Here is a 14,227-nt window from a genome sequence, read left to right on the forward strand (position 1 = left end):
AGTTAGGGGATTTCAAATTTTTCTATTATTAATGCCAGGGTGGAAACCAGGCTATTTCTGACTATTGATTGAAGACAAATCCCTAGTGTGTAACATCCAAAGATTAGCAAACGCTTCAGTGAATCTTGGCACCTGTGGACATATAGCTCCTCCTCCTCTTTTTACTTTATCGTATTGATTGACTGATTGATTGATCAACTGATGGATCGATTGAGGTGCTGGGGATGTAACCCTGACTCCCACGCATGCTGGGCAAAACCTGTTGCTCTTGCGCATAGAAAGTTCTGCGGAGTTTTCCTGCTGTTTACAGTTACATTTGCGAAGATTTAACACATCTACACTCCCAGCTGGGGCCTCAAGAAGCTTCAGCTTCCACAGGGTGAAGATGGGCTTGCTTTTATCTGTGTTTTACCCCATTTTAAGACACTGGGGCTTCTTTAAGGAAAAGGTCACTAATTTGGTGTGTACAGATTTAGAACTCAGGGGTCTATAAACTTGCATGGGGAAAAAATGCATCATTATTTTTCTGAGCCTCTTAGCCTCTGAAACCAGCGTATCCTGCAAACGTGAACGTGCCAGCCGGGCAGTGGGGACAGTGGCTTTTCACCTGCGACGTCCCGGGGTCTCTGCGCCACGCTGCAAGGTCACAGGTGCCTCCCGTCAGCCCTCCCTGGCACGCATCTGCAGCCTCAGCACCCGAGACTTGCAGCTGGGCCTCATTTCCAAAGTCTCACTCTGGATGCAGAGAATCGGCCACCTTGCAATTCTTAATCTATTTTGAAAACTGTATTTCAATGTATTTGAATTCCTCGGTCTACGAATTGTATTTTATGAAATTAAAGAAGTTATTCCGAGAAAAGAGGTACGGCAGCACAGGATTATTGATGAAGTCCAGGGCACCAGAAAGGAAGGACCCTTTCTTCGGGGACTGCCAGGAGCCACTGGGGCAAAGCAGTGTGCAAGTTGTTAGGGGCTCTAGGAACGTGGGAGATAGGCAGGTAGACAGACAGACAGACAGATGATAGGTAGATGCTGAGGAATGAAGAGATGATAGATGATTCATGATTGATAGATGGATAGAGGTGACAGACAACCTCTCTCTCTCTCTCTGCTTTCTGTGGGTGCCTCATCCAGCTCGACAGTCATCACTGCAGGCCCGGGCGACCTGCTTTCTTTGTTTGGCTCAGAGAGCAGACGACTTGACCACCGGTGGCTGGGCGGGCCACAAGCTTTCCCCTGCAGTGGTGGACTCCTGCCAGAGTGAAGACAGTACCAGGGAACAATCCCAGCTGATGAAGCTGTTAGGTTGTTGCCCAAACTGACAGCTCAAACACGTTGCTCAAAGTGATTAAACAAGCCCAGGCCCTGAGCCCAAGTCCCCTGAAGTCCCCCGTCGGTCAGAGCAGCTCCACCTCAGCTCCCTCACCAGGGACACCTGGGAAGCACTCTGCATTCCCCAAAGCGCCCTGCATGGAAGGGCTCCTGAGAATTACCTGGGGCTGGTCACCTGCCGTTCAGCGCTTTGGGACCCCAAGGGGCACCATCCAAGGAGTTTGGGGCAATCCCTGGAGGGAACTCCCCAGCTGGCATTTTTGGGGTGACTCATAGTTTCAACAAGTCATAGTTTCAACAGTGTTTTTTTTTTTTTTTTTAATACAATAAAGCTCCTCACACCCTTGCCCCTGACCCCGACCCTCTGCTTCCCTGAGGCTCAGTCTGGAGCGCCGGACTTCAGTCCTGGCAGACCTGCTGAAGGGCTGCTGCCCCCCAGGCACCAGTGGCCCTTGGGAGACTCGACCTGCAACTCCACGAGACTGATCTCCTCCACCGTCTGATGTTTGCAGTTAACTTATGAATCCAGAGCGTCCTATGCTTTCGCTTTGTGATAAAATGAACTCCCTTTGACTAGCAAATGCCAAAGGACTTATAGGAAGGGGTGATCTTGACGTAGATGCAGCAGACCCCATGAAACATGCTACCGTCAGAGCGTTGGGAGACCAGGGCCACTCTCCGCCATTTGCACTGCATGACACCTCCATCTTTTAAAGATTTCAGGAAATCTAGGCGCACACTGTAAGGCTACCTACATGGAAACACACCTTCACTTCTCAATATTAAATACAACTCAATCACCCTCTCACGTGGCCGCTGCAGACACACACGGGGTCTCCTTCCCTTCACTGGTTCCACACAGGGTTTCTCCCTGCGGATCTGTTACAAGAAGCACCTACAAATGAAATAAAATGCCGCTCCAGCTCACACATCACGGGCCTCCGCGAGGGTGATCGGAATGCACTTAGCAAGTCCCCCAGGCGCAGACACTGTGCAGGGCGGATGCTAAGTGGCTGCAGACAAAGAAGCCCCAGACCCGATGTCCACCGAGCCAGGAGGAGGACTCTTACGCACAGTCCCAGCTGAGTTTCTCTGCACGTTTCAAAATCGATCCTGAAACAATTACATCTTATATTGGTATTCTGTCCACAAAGGAGAAACTCGGCTTCTCTGGGGTATTTTAGCATTCACATTATAGTGAAGGAGGTCACCGGCCTTGCCACGGGCATTGAAGTCATCCGGCCTCTTAATTCCACAGCAGAAAAACTGGATCTGCCTGTAAGACAAAGATTAAGTACCCAGAGCCGCCTGCATTTACTGATTGGAATCTTTAAAGAAACAAACCTCTTCAAAACAGTGAGATGAAAAAGCTTTTGCTCCTTCCTATAATTAGGATGGCTGGCTAATGGACCACTTCTCCTGCCTCTGATCACAAAGCAGAGTTTTTAAAACTTGCAAAAGAGTAAGGTTATGTTTTAAAAAGGAAAATAAATGAGTAACTCAGAAGAAAGTGGAGGTAGCCAGGGGCTCAGTAACTCAGTGGATCCCAGTGAGAAGGGGAAATTCGTTGACTGGGAACGAGACAGGGGAACCCCGAGAACATAGAGTCCTAACACACGCCTTGGCGAGCGGCCGGCTCCTTAGGCTCAGTACCACGCTTTTGAAGTTTTTCTGTGTTTTTAGTGACCTGCTGGCCCATCCCTTTTCATTTCTGAGCAGCATCCAGGACCCAGGACTTTATGCACTCACCAGGTGACGGACACTTGGACGTCATGGAAAAGGCAAAACTATATTGACAGAAAAGAGACCACGCTTGCCTGGAGTTGGGGCGGAAACAGGAATCCAGTATAAAGGGGCCCGAGGAAAGCGGTTCTGGGGTAGAGGTGTTGGAGAACCGGATTGCAGTGAAGGTGGGCACCTGGACACACCTCTCACTCCCCCTGAGTGCCAGCTGGGACTCAGCTAAGTGCACTGTGTGCATCTCGTACTCAGAGCTCCAGGTCGACACACAGGGTCCCCGCCTTCATTGCTGGTTTCTTGGGCTGGTGTTACGTGTAACAGGGTTAAAAGACTAGGACGTCGCGGGGACTCCCAACCTGTGGGCTCACAACTGGATGCCGGAAGCTGTCAGAAGAAAGCCTCTTATAGAAATGACATAAAGCCCAACCTGTATATTTAAGCAATAAAATAAGCGAGCCTGTCCGAGGGAACAATCAGATTGAGATTTCTAGAACATTCAAAGTGAGATGGTATTTTTCGCAGTGGGATTGTAAGTAAGGCTTCTTTGGATAGATCCTATAATCTTTTGTTTCTTTCTCTAATGTTCCATGAAACACTATTATCTTCTAAACTGCTCCCCAGGCCCTTAAGAAACGGATCAACCCAAACACAGCATCTGCTCCATCGGGCTGAGCCATGGAAACCAGGGCCGGCAGGACATTTGTCAGGCTCACCTGAAGGCCTGGGGAGCCCCCAACCACCAAAGGGACCCACCTTGGCCAAGCACACGTCCCCTCCCTGAGAAATAGCTATGGTGCTCAGGAGGAGCACAGTTTACCCACCTCTTGATGATGAACACATCAGAACCCCAGCGACTACAAATATCTATCATCCTCAGCACATAAAAAAACACTCTGATGTTTTGTAGTGCATGCGTTTTACATGTGGCCTACGGGCATGCTGTGGGAAGAGAGAGGTAGTCTGTAGACAGGCACCTGTGGATACAGACAGGGCAAATGTGTGGATATTCATGTATTTTCCCTTATAGGATGGTTGCTGGAGATTTCCACCCTCACAGGGGCCAAGAAGGTCTGTGTGTAGGAGCGCCACCCCCCTACCCCCGCATCAAAGTTCAAGTTCAGAAACGCGCATGAGGAAGAGCAGCAGCCCAGAGGACGTTCCGCGTGGAACGTTGAGGGTCACGCTGGAAGCTTCTGCCAACACAGACGTCTTTGGTGATTCCCATGAACAACCAGTGCTTTTCTTTCCCTGAAGTAATAGGGGGTTGGTCTTCTCTGCACAAGGACAACTCCACAGCAACCAAACGTTAGCGGCGACCTCCTGCGTCTGGGCGCCTCTGTGAGGCGTTGTGATGAACACCAGCGAGCGGCCTCGTATAATCACGGCTGCTATTGGGTTATTATTTATGCTGCCTTGGTAGCTCCAGCGGAACACGCAGTCTGTATTTTAATATTAGGGTGCTCTGGAGATCCTATCAAACAGCCATGGCAGTTTCCACGCAAAGACCCGCAGCAGTAACTCACTGCTGTTTCCCATGGGAAGTGGATGTTAAATAATTTAATTCTAGATTGGTTTCCCTACTTGGAAATGGGAGCTATTAAATACCAAATATATGGATGTAATAAAAGTGAAGCAAAACAAGGGTAAATTAAGGCAAGGCGCCATTCCCTCCTGCTGCCGCAGAAGCGGCTGGGAGGAGTGTCAGGAAAGGGTGAATGGGCCGGGCTGAAGTGGCCACCGTTCCAGGGAGAGCTGGGCTCCTGACTCCGCTTAGCTGAGCATCACTGTGGGACGCGTCGCCCCTCCCTGCTGGGGCTCGGCTGGCAGAGGAGCCAGGGTCCACAGCCCGCGCAGAGAGGGGCGGACTCGGGCCACCTGCAGAAGATCCAGGGCTCTTTCCTTGCCAGGTGTCCTGCATCTGTGTCTTCCAGGAAGGGCTTGTCCTGGCCTCCCCGATTCCTCACTAATTCAGTGCTTCTCTCCGAAGCGACACCGTCCTGTGGGGTTCCTCAAGTGACTACGTGACTGGTCACGCTGTTTTCCCTGCCCTCTGCCCCAAATCCCACTCTCGGGTCAAGATGACAACCTGCTCACAGAGGCAGGTCATCCTCCATCACTGGGCAGAGCCTGTTTTAACTTCTTAAATGTTATTTGTTCTCATGAGTTGCACGTGACGGTAGAGTGCATTTATACATTTTGAAGGATCATACACAAAGACAGTGCAGTCTCTCGTTTTTCTGATTATACATATTGCAGGATGAAGGATCCTTTTTTAAAACTAATTCACCTCCTAAGGGACCCTTAGGTTGGTTTTTATTGTTGCACATTTTCAAATGCTACAATGAGCACCCACACGCATGTCCCCCACATCTGTGGCAGGGCGTTTATCTGGAGCAGATGTCCCCAGAACTGCAATGGCAGGGCCATATGGAGGTGCGTCTTTGATTTCATTAGCCAGATAGTGACAAATACTTTGCCACAGTGGACAAAGCAGCTCACGATTCCTCCTGCAGTGCGTAAGAATTCTGTTCTCCCTCATCCTCAGAAAAAATGTTTTTATTATTTCCATCTCCTTTCTGGCCACTATAAATAGGAGAAATGATACCTAACTAGCAGCAGAGGGAACAAGACCCAGGTCGCTGGGCCCTACAGCAGACGGTATGCAAACAGGCTGGAAGGGAGGGATTCTGAGTCCGAGCACACCGGGGGACGTCACCGTCCTCCACACAGGCAATTCACCTCGTGCTATGGGGGTTCAACTTACCTCTGACGATGACAGCATGGTCCGTGGTCGGGGCAGACTCGGGAATGACAGGCACGGGGACAAGAAGAACCACCGGGTCCTCTTGTGGTGCTGGACTGGTACGTGGTATGTGCGTGTGACGCACGTGGTCCCCAGCAGAGCAGGAAGGGGGCTCCTCCTGCAGCAGGCAGGCAGGCCTGGGCGTCCCTCTGCTGACCTTCCGGCCAGCCGGGGAGCAGCAGAATCGGGAGGACGAGCCCTGTGCTCCCGAGTCTGGGTCCCTGTCCTTTCCTCTCCTTCAGGGAATCCCCGCCATACAGCAGGTGTGTCCGCGACGGCCCAGCGGCAAGGACACTGTGGCTGCTGAAGGGACGGAAAGGCCACAGTCGCCCACAAGGAAGGACACACCTCCCTGGCAGCTTGATGCACCGACCCGGGCTTGCTGCTGGTTCTGAGTCTTGTTTTCTGGACGTCGGAAGAGTTGAAGTCTCTCGACAGGTCGCTGGAAAGTGACCTCTAACCAAAGCATTACCAGAGTTGAGAAAAGAAACGCTCGGGACCTTCACGTCCCACCCCAGGCCTGTGGCCCTGAGCAGCCACCGAGAGGCATGGTCAGGAAGGCTCTCTGCAGCAACACCGGGCGTCTTTAGATCACCAGGAGCATCTCCCTGACAAGCAGTCCTTGCCTGAGGCAATCCTTGCTCCCTGGCCTCAGATCTGGGCGGGCCTCGGGACAGAACCCACGTCCCCAAGCAGTCGCTCCCCTCGTCTTCCAATCAGTGAACACTCAGGACTCCCCGGAAACCATTTCCATTGCCACTGTGCAAGGACACTGGTTTCTTTCTCCTTCAGTTTTCCGTATCTCATCTTTTTCTAACTCAAAAACAATCCCCGCTCACTAAGGAAATTTTCAAACACGCACGCTGAGCCGAAGATGGGAGAACAAGACCCTCAGCTAACACGCACTCGAGGCTGATGTCCCCAGGCTTGCTTGGACGCCTCCGCCACTGTCCCGCCCTGGGGTCACTTTATCAGCCACACCCGTGTGAGCTAGCGATCTCTTCTGTCATCGAGCACTTTGTTATCACAGCTTTAACATGTAATTCATGTGCGGGGAAGGTCACCACATAAAGTGTGTAATTCGGTAGTTTTTAATATATTTGTAGTTGTAGGTCCATCACCATTACCTGATCTTAGAGTATTTTTAGTTTCCCCAAAGAAACCCCACATCCCTCAGCAGTCCCATCCATCTCTACGAATCTGCCTATTCTCTATGAATCTGCCTGTCATCTAGATGGACACGTGCATGCACGGTCCACGTGTCTGGTTTAATGCCTGGGGTGCTTGTTTCCAAGGCCCTCCGTGTTGCAGGGAGAGCAGCACTTCTCCCTTTTAACTGCTGGGTAATACTCCATTCTGTGGGCACGCTGGTTTGGTGCTTTGTCCTTAGGCTGGGGTCGTGTGCCCCTCCTGGCCGTGCTGACTGGAGCTGCAGGCACACTCGTGTGCACACTGGGGTGGGGCGCTTGCCTGCAGGCCTCTGGGTGCGCGCTGGCTGGTGGGACTGCGGGCCTGAGGCCACACCCCACCCCTCCTGCTCTCGGTCTTTGGCTCTCCTCACTTCCTTGTTCTCTGGGAACTGCCCTTTCTTACTTCCATGGATTCCTCCTCTTCTTCTCAAGTTTTCCTTCTTCTGGAGTTTACACTCCAGGCCGACCTGGTTTTCTGGAGGAGTGAATCCAGCAGCCAAGGCAGTATAGCTTCTCTCCTCCGTTCCCACCTCCAGCGCCTGACACAGCAAGTGTGGGCCGACCCTTGAAGGAAGAAGGCTTAGCTTGAATCTAGAAGACAGACCAAGTTCTGAAATCCTCTCTATTCCATGCAGGAAATCCTGCTCTGTCTGTGATGTTTTGAGGTTTCCCCTGACTTGTGTGAATCATCCACATGTCTCTGGGCACCCTGCCAGGAGCAGGCCTCAAGATGCACGCAGGTCCCCCGGCCACTCAGCCCTGGCAGTCACCCATGCAGAGGGAGACCCTGCTGGCTCTGGCAGGCTCATGCCCACCAGCGGCCCCTCCCACTGCCCGTGTTAGGCGCTGTTCCTGATCCTGTGCCCGGGTCCCTGCTGGCACTCCTGGCCCTGTCTTTATCACAGAGGCCCAGCAGAGACGGGCCTCGCATCCTTCTGCAATCTGCACCTTGGCCAACATTGCTCTGCCATTCCAGTGCCGTGCTGATGCGGGTTTCCATGGGAACCTGGGAGCAGGAGGCCATCCTGAGGTACCACCAACCCTCCTTCATCTTTCCCACTGGAACTCCGCAGCATTTCCTCTCTACAAATTGCTGAAACAGAGGTTCGTGGCTTCCCCACACACCCAGTCGGCTCTTTCTTCTGCGGGTGGGATGATGGTTCTGAATCAGGCACGCTGCCTGCACAAGTGGTTTCCCAAACCCCTTTGAAGTCTGGTGTAGAAATGTGGTCACATTCTGACCAATGAGAAGCAAGAGAGAACATGGGGATCAGCAGAGAAGTTGTTTAAGAAGAGTTGTCCCCACAAAGACCTTTCCTGTCACTCTTCTTTGGCCTGCAATGCAGATGCAATGACTGGCACCCCCATAGTCATCTTATCTATGAGGCTGCCAGCCGTGAGTTAGTGTGACAGGTGTCTGGGACCTTAACAGTACAGAGGAGCTGCTTTAGCAGCCCTGGCCAGTCTGGTCCATGCCTTCTTTTATGTGAGAGAGAAATTTCTATCCTATTGAAGCCATTCTTATTTGGTTTAAAAAAAAAAAGATCCTAATCCTAAGGAATGTAGTTTGAGGCTTGTTTAGCAAGTCGTAGTCATCCCATATTTATATATTCAAGATTTCAATTGTATCCGGTTGGATCTGAAATACCAATTAAATATCAATTACTCTTTATTTATGATAGCTCATGCTATTCCTTAAAATGCATTTGCTTTAAAATGAAGTCCATTAATTACCTATGGGAAGCAGAAAGTCGGTACTGCTTGGAATAAGCAGATGACGATTCTGAGAAAGAGATGAAAGACATTTGCAAGGGACTGAGGCTTTCTAGACACATGGTGCCTGGAGGGGACGGATGTCATCCACCCCGCAGCCTTGCTGGGGATGGAGAGCATCAGCTTCTGCCCCTTCCCAGGTCTGCGTGCCACCTGACGTCACCCAGGGTCTGCGTGGTGAGCCTGGGCGACACTGGTGTTGGGAGAACGCAAAGCACAGGACGCCTCTTGCCACCTGTTTACCCGAGTGGAAGCAGGGCCAAGGTGAGCCAGACTCGGAAACGCAGGATGGAACTCAAGGGACAGAGTGTGATTATTGTCTGTTGCAGACGGAGCTGGTGCTGCTTTGTCAAAAGAGATCCGAGAGCCGCAATCACATTCACGTCAGCCCAGTCGGGAGGAGATGCTCCGCAACCCGACCCTTCAGACGAGGAAGATGCGTGTCAGGGCAGATGAGAGACCTGCACTCACTCCGGCTGAACTCGTCGCCCCCACCAAAGCGTCTCCTTAATCCACAAAATTACTCCCGTCACAGGGACTTAACTTCATTAACGCGACTTCCTGATCCACAGTAGATTATCGTCAATACAGAGCCTCGGCGCATCCCGGTGACCACGCGGCCACTAAGAATAACAGCACAGCATGCAGGACGGTTAAAGGACCTAGGAAGCAAAGCAGCCCCAGGGTAACGGCCCCTGGACGACACGCTTCCTAGTTGTCCTTACAGGGGGTGGGTCTCCTCCCAGCCCTTCACTCCTGGCCGCCCTGGGGCTGGCTTCCCTTCATGGAATTATCACTAACTGAAGTAAAATGGAAGCTTCAAGCGAGGATAACAGTTGAACATATGAGTACATGTGTTCTAAAGTCTCTATTCTGCTGTGTACATCTTATGAAATAGGTAACGTGCGCACACAGGGAAGTCCTCAAGAGCCCAACGGCTCCCTGCACTCAGTCACTAACCTCCAGCCTCCCCGGCTCCCCGGCTCCTCAGGAGCTGCCATCTGTGTGCAGCCCTCTTGGGACATCCTCTGCCCATGGGCGTGCCCGTCTCTGTGTCCCTGGAAGGAGTCTCAATGCACTGCTAGGCACTTCCTCTTTCAAACAGGTAGGTCAGAGGTCATTCAGAGAGGGTGCATGCAGATTTTATCTCACTACATCCACTAGCAGGGCCCCGGGCTCCTTCCACAAACATTCCTTCAACAAACATTTATAGACAGCCCTGTGTGTACCTGATGTGCCAGAAGCCGTGGGACCCGGTTGCAAACCAGCCTGGATTCCTAGACCCAAAGGGCCACCACCTTGGACTTCCCTCAGCAAGCAGTGCCTGCCTGCCTGCAATGACCCCCCAGCACGTGTGTCTTAACTTACACGTCACATACACCATGTGCATGTAGGAGCACTTAGGCTTACGGAACCATCTCTCACACATGTCCGTGTGCACAGGCAGCATCTTCTATGAGCATACACACGCACAATGCGCTACACGTACAATCGCACTTTTTCTATGTCTTACTCTGAAAGCAAGTTTCCAATCCCGACACTGGAAATTGTGAGGGATGAGGAAGGTTCCCCAGGTGGCTGGTGCGAGGACACCAGGCCTTCTGGTGGCCCCTGGGTGTCCCGTCAGGACCCTGACTCTTAGAGGAGACACTGACTTGGATTAAAGAAGAGCCAGAGGCAAACGTGTGTCTAGAGACTCTCTGGGGGTATGGGATCTGGAGGTGCACAGAAAAGAGGCTCGCGCGTCCACGGACAGCAGTCGCCCTCGGAGAGGTCCGTTCGTCCCTCTGTGCCCAAGACGAACTCAATTTGAATCAGAAAGTCCTTTTGCAATTCGCAGACAACATCACAACCGCTAATGCGAATCACTCAAGACAGTAAATGGCAAAAAAAATCATGAGAGAAAATAAAAATAAAAGAGCACTGGTTGAAACCCCTTCCCCCAAACTTCCCCCCTCCTCTTCTGGTAAAGACCAAAATTATTCATCCATCTGTCATCCATCCATCCATCCATCCATCCATCATCCACTGTCCATCATCCACTGTCCATCATCCATCCATCCATCATCCACCGTCCATCATCCATCCATCCATCATCCACCGTCCATCATCCATCCATCCATCATCCACTGTCCATCATCCACTGTCCATCATCCATCCATCCATCATCCACCCATCCATCATCCATCTATACATCCATTCATTTTTCCATCCTTCTGTCCATCGGTCCCCCTCTCCCACTTTCTGCAGCTACATGATACAAAGGAGGCCTTCTGTAGAGAGAGCACCCCAGGCCCCTCAGCCCCCTGCTGGCCCCAGCACAGGCACATGTGTGGGGTCACCAAATTCATCCCTGTGGCCACCGGGACAGAACTCAAAACTCAAACACAGACTGCCTCTTTCTCTTCTCATTGGCTCAACAAACGAATCTTCAGGGGGAAGAAAGAAATCTTCAAATATAAGAGGAAGGGCACAAGCAAGGGTTGCAGAGGACCCAGAGTCTCAGCTCCAACATGGAGCAAAAGGCACGGAAGGGAATTCAGTTCAAATCTCCCCAACCTGGGTTCACACGCTCCTCGGCAATGAATCAAGGAAAAAATAGTAATAACCATCAACTGAGATTCATTACCTCCATATTATAATAAATAATGAAAAATGAATATATTTTCCAAACATGGAGCTATGAAGTTTAAAACTTCATTCCAGAAATAATGGGTTCCATAACCAGATCCGTCCTTTCATTATTGTTCACATTTTCAGCATTATAAAGAGCAAAAAGAAATCTAAAAGTGACAAAAATGTGACCAGACTAGAAATGCTCCAGAGCCACAATGAGGTTCTGGGAAAGCGGAATAAATCAGAAACCACCGAGTCTCCGCGTCTCTCTCTGCCCAGCTGGGAACTGACTGTTTCTAATCTGTGGGCATCTGAGACAGATTCAGGTTTTCATTTCCCCCCAGAGTGACTCACAGTTCCCCGATTCCACAGCTGATAGTTCCCCTTTCCTCAGAAACGCCTGCTCACAAACACGGTCGCTCACAGGTTCAATCCTGCACCACGGGGAGGGTGGTCCCCCTGCACAGAAAGGACTGCGTCGCGGCCTTTGACACTTATAAAACGGGCCACGTTGCCAGACACCCAGACTCTCGGCTCGCCGAGTGACACAGGCTAGCAGGAGGTCACGGGGAAGTGTAGCATCTGGGGTGGGTCCTTCCACCTGTGGGGAGAGTCCTTGTAGGTGCCCCAGCTGTGCTGGGGTTTGTCAGGGCCACTGTGAATAAGCGCCCATGTCCCCTGGGGAAGGAATCTGCCTGTCCTGCCGCAGGCACCCAGGACACCCACCAAACACGGCCACGGTCCAGACGGCAGCCGGCAAATCTGGAGAAAGGCGGCCTTCGCTGCCACAGGCGCTGAGCGGGCTTTGAGGCCCTGGACTCACCTGTCTTCTGAGCCGGCAGCCTTCTTCTGACAGCTGACGACGGCAGGCGCGTACCTCCCAGCGTACTCCACGCGCTGCTGGACATCCCAGATGGAGGGGCTGCTGGCGCGCACGCCCACGATGTGCACGCCCTTCTTCACCTTGGCCCTGTGGGAGACAGGAGGCGCATGTCTGAGACGGCTCGGGGGTCCCGGGCCTGCTGCTGGCGGGAGGGGTGAGCTGGTTCTCAGGCTGCTGCCTTGAAGCCCCGAGCTCACGCACAGGGGCAGTTCAGCGAGAATGGCCCTGCTCCCGCCCCCGAGTGCTTCCCAGGCATCCCTAACTTTAATAAGGAGCCGTGGTTGGACACTGGCCTGGAGCAAACCGGAGACGTGAGGAAGCAGTAGCTCCTGCTGGTTTACGCCTTTAATTAAAACACCATGCGCGCACACAGACACACACACGCCTGCCTGAAGACCTTTACGCTGGGAAAACTAAATTGAAAAAGGAAATGAGCTAAAAATGCAAAAGTGCAGGTTCTAATGAGGACGCATCCTCCTCGGGAGGCCCCGCGTGCCGGCGAGTGAGGAAGGAACGCTCCTTTCCTTCTCTCACTTCCCTAGCCATGCTCCAGGTTCACCGCGAGGACGCGGGCACTGAGACGGGAGGGAACATGGTGGCCTGGGCACCTGCGGGCACCCATCTTGTCTGCACGGGTCTGCCTGGCTTCTCGGGTTCTGCTCTTTCTACAGCCCATCGCCGCTGCCCTCGCCGTGCCCAATCCCCGTGTCCCCCACGTCATCTCACTCCTAGTTCTGGAGGGCTGACCGCACCTGGATGTGCTTCCAAGTCCACCAGGACCTCATCTTGCTTCCTTCTCACAAATGCCCACTGCGGTCAACCTGGGGTCCCCTCTGCTCACAGCAGGGCACAGGATCTGACCTTCAGGCCTCCAGGGCTCCACTGGCCTCACAGTGAGCTGGCCGCTGCAGGGCCAGGTGATGCCACTCCACTCACACCGCCCACTACTCAGCCTTGGCTGTGTGATCTATGCAGCCTTAGACAAGAGCAGACTCTACCAGGGCCTCGCAGCACGCATTAGCCATCTCCCCCTCCGGCCAGGGAGGGGTAGGCGATGTGCCCACAGGTGTTCCTCCAAGGCACCAGGGACTCTGCTCTCTGCAGGGAAGCTGAGGAGGAAGAAGGGAGCCCAGAGCTGGTGGCCTCAAGTGTTCCTAGTCTTCCCTAAGAGACCTCAATTGGAAGCAGGTGTGGAACGTGAGCGTGTGGGAAGGGCTCCTGGGTCACCGCACTGCTGCATTTGCGAGCTGGCCCTCGAGTCTGAAGGAGTCCTGGCCCCTGCCTTCCCCTCTTTCTTGTCCTTTGTGGAAATCACAAAGCGTTTGGAAGCCTGGCCACTGATGTGCCCGGGCAGGAGGCAGCACAGGGTGGACTGACCCCACGCTCCGGGTCTCCAGGCTGCAGAGCGTGCACCTTGAACCTTTGCTATGACCATCAGAGTGAGGCCTCTGCTCCTGGGGGAAGGCGGGAGAAGGTGACACTCCCGGGACGGGAGCCTGCAGAACACAGGAGGCACCCCTGCCCCCAACTCAGGACACTCTCAGGAGAGTCCTCCTGCGGCAGGCCCAAGCCAGGGCTGGCCTCCAGGGGCTGGGGTTCAGGAAGTCCCCCCTGGTCCTCGTCGGCAGGGGTGGAGGCTCTGGGCTTAGGTATGTGGACAGTGGAGCCAGCGCTGACCTGCCCTATGGGGTCTGCGTCCCAGGCAGAGAGTGTGCAGGCCGTCGGTCCCCAGTGGGGCCTGACTCCAGGCTCGGGTGAGCTTCCCGAGTGGACTTAGGTGTTGTCACTGTGGGCTGGGGTGTCCTGGGGCTGCCCTGGAGAGCGTGCTGGGTGCGGGCAGCACGTCTCCCCCGCCCTCAGCTCTGTGACTTTTCCCTCTGTGGATGTGCT

The 14,227-nt window shown here is 53.1% G+C and overlaps 1 protein-coding gene across 1 annotated transcript in view; it reads right to left on the bottom strand.

Annotated features, from left to right (window-relative positions):
* The window catches only part of TMEM132D (transmembrane protein 132D), a 504,756-nt gene that overhangs the window by 263,970 nt on the left and 226,559 nt on the right, over nucleotides 1-14,227 (bottom strand). The window contains exon 3 of the mRNA XM_079152482.1: nucleotides 12,278-12,424. Coding sequence (XP_079008608.1) covers nucleotides 12,278-12,424 — 147 coding nt within the window. The remainder of the gene's footprint in view (nucleotides 1-12,277; nucleotides 12,425-14,227) is intronic.

The sequence above is a fragment of the Sciurus vulgaris genome (assembly GCF_902686455.1).
Source record: "Sciurus vulgaris genome assembly, chromosome: 8".
Classification (NCBI taxonomy): Eukaryota; Metazoa; Chordata; class Mammalia; order Rodentia; family Sciuridae; genus Sciurus; species Sciurus vulgaris.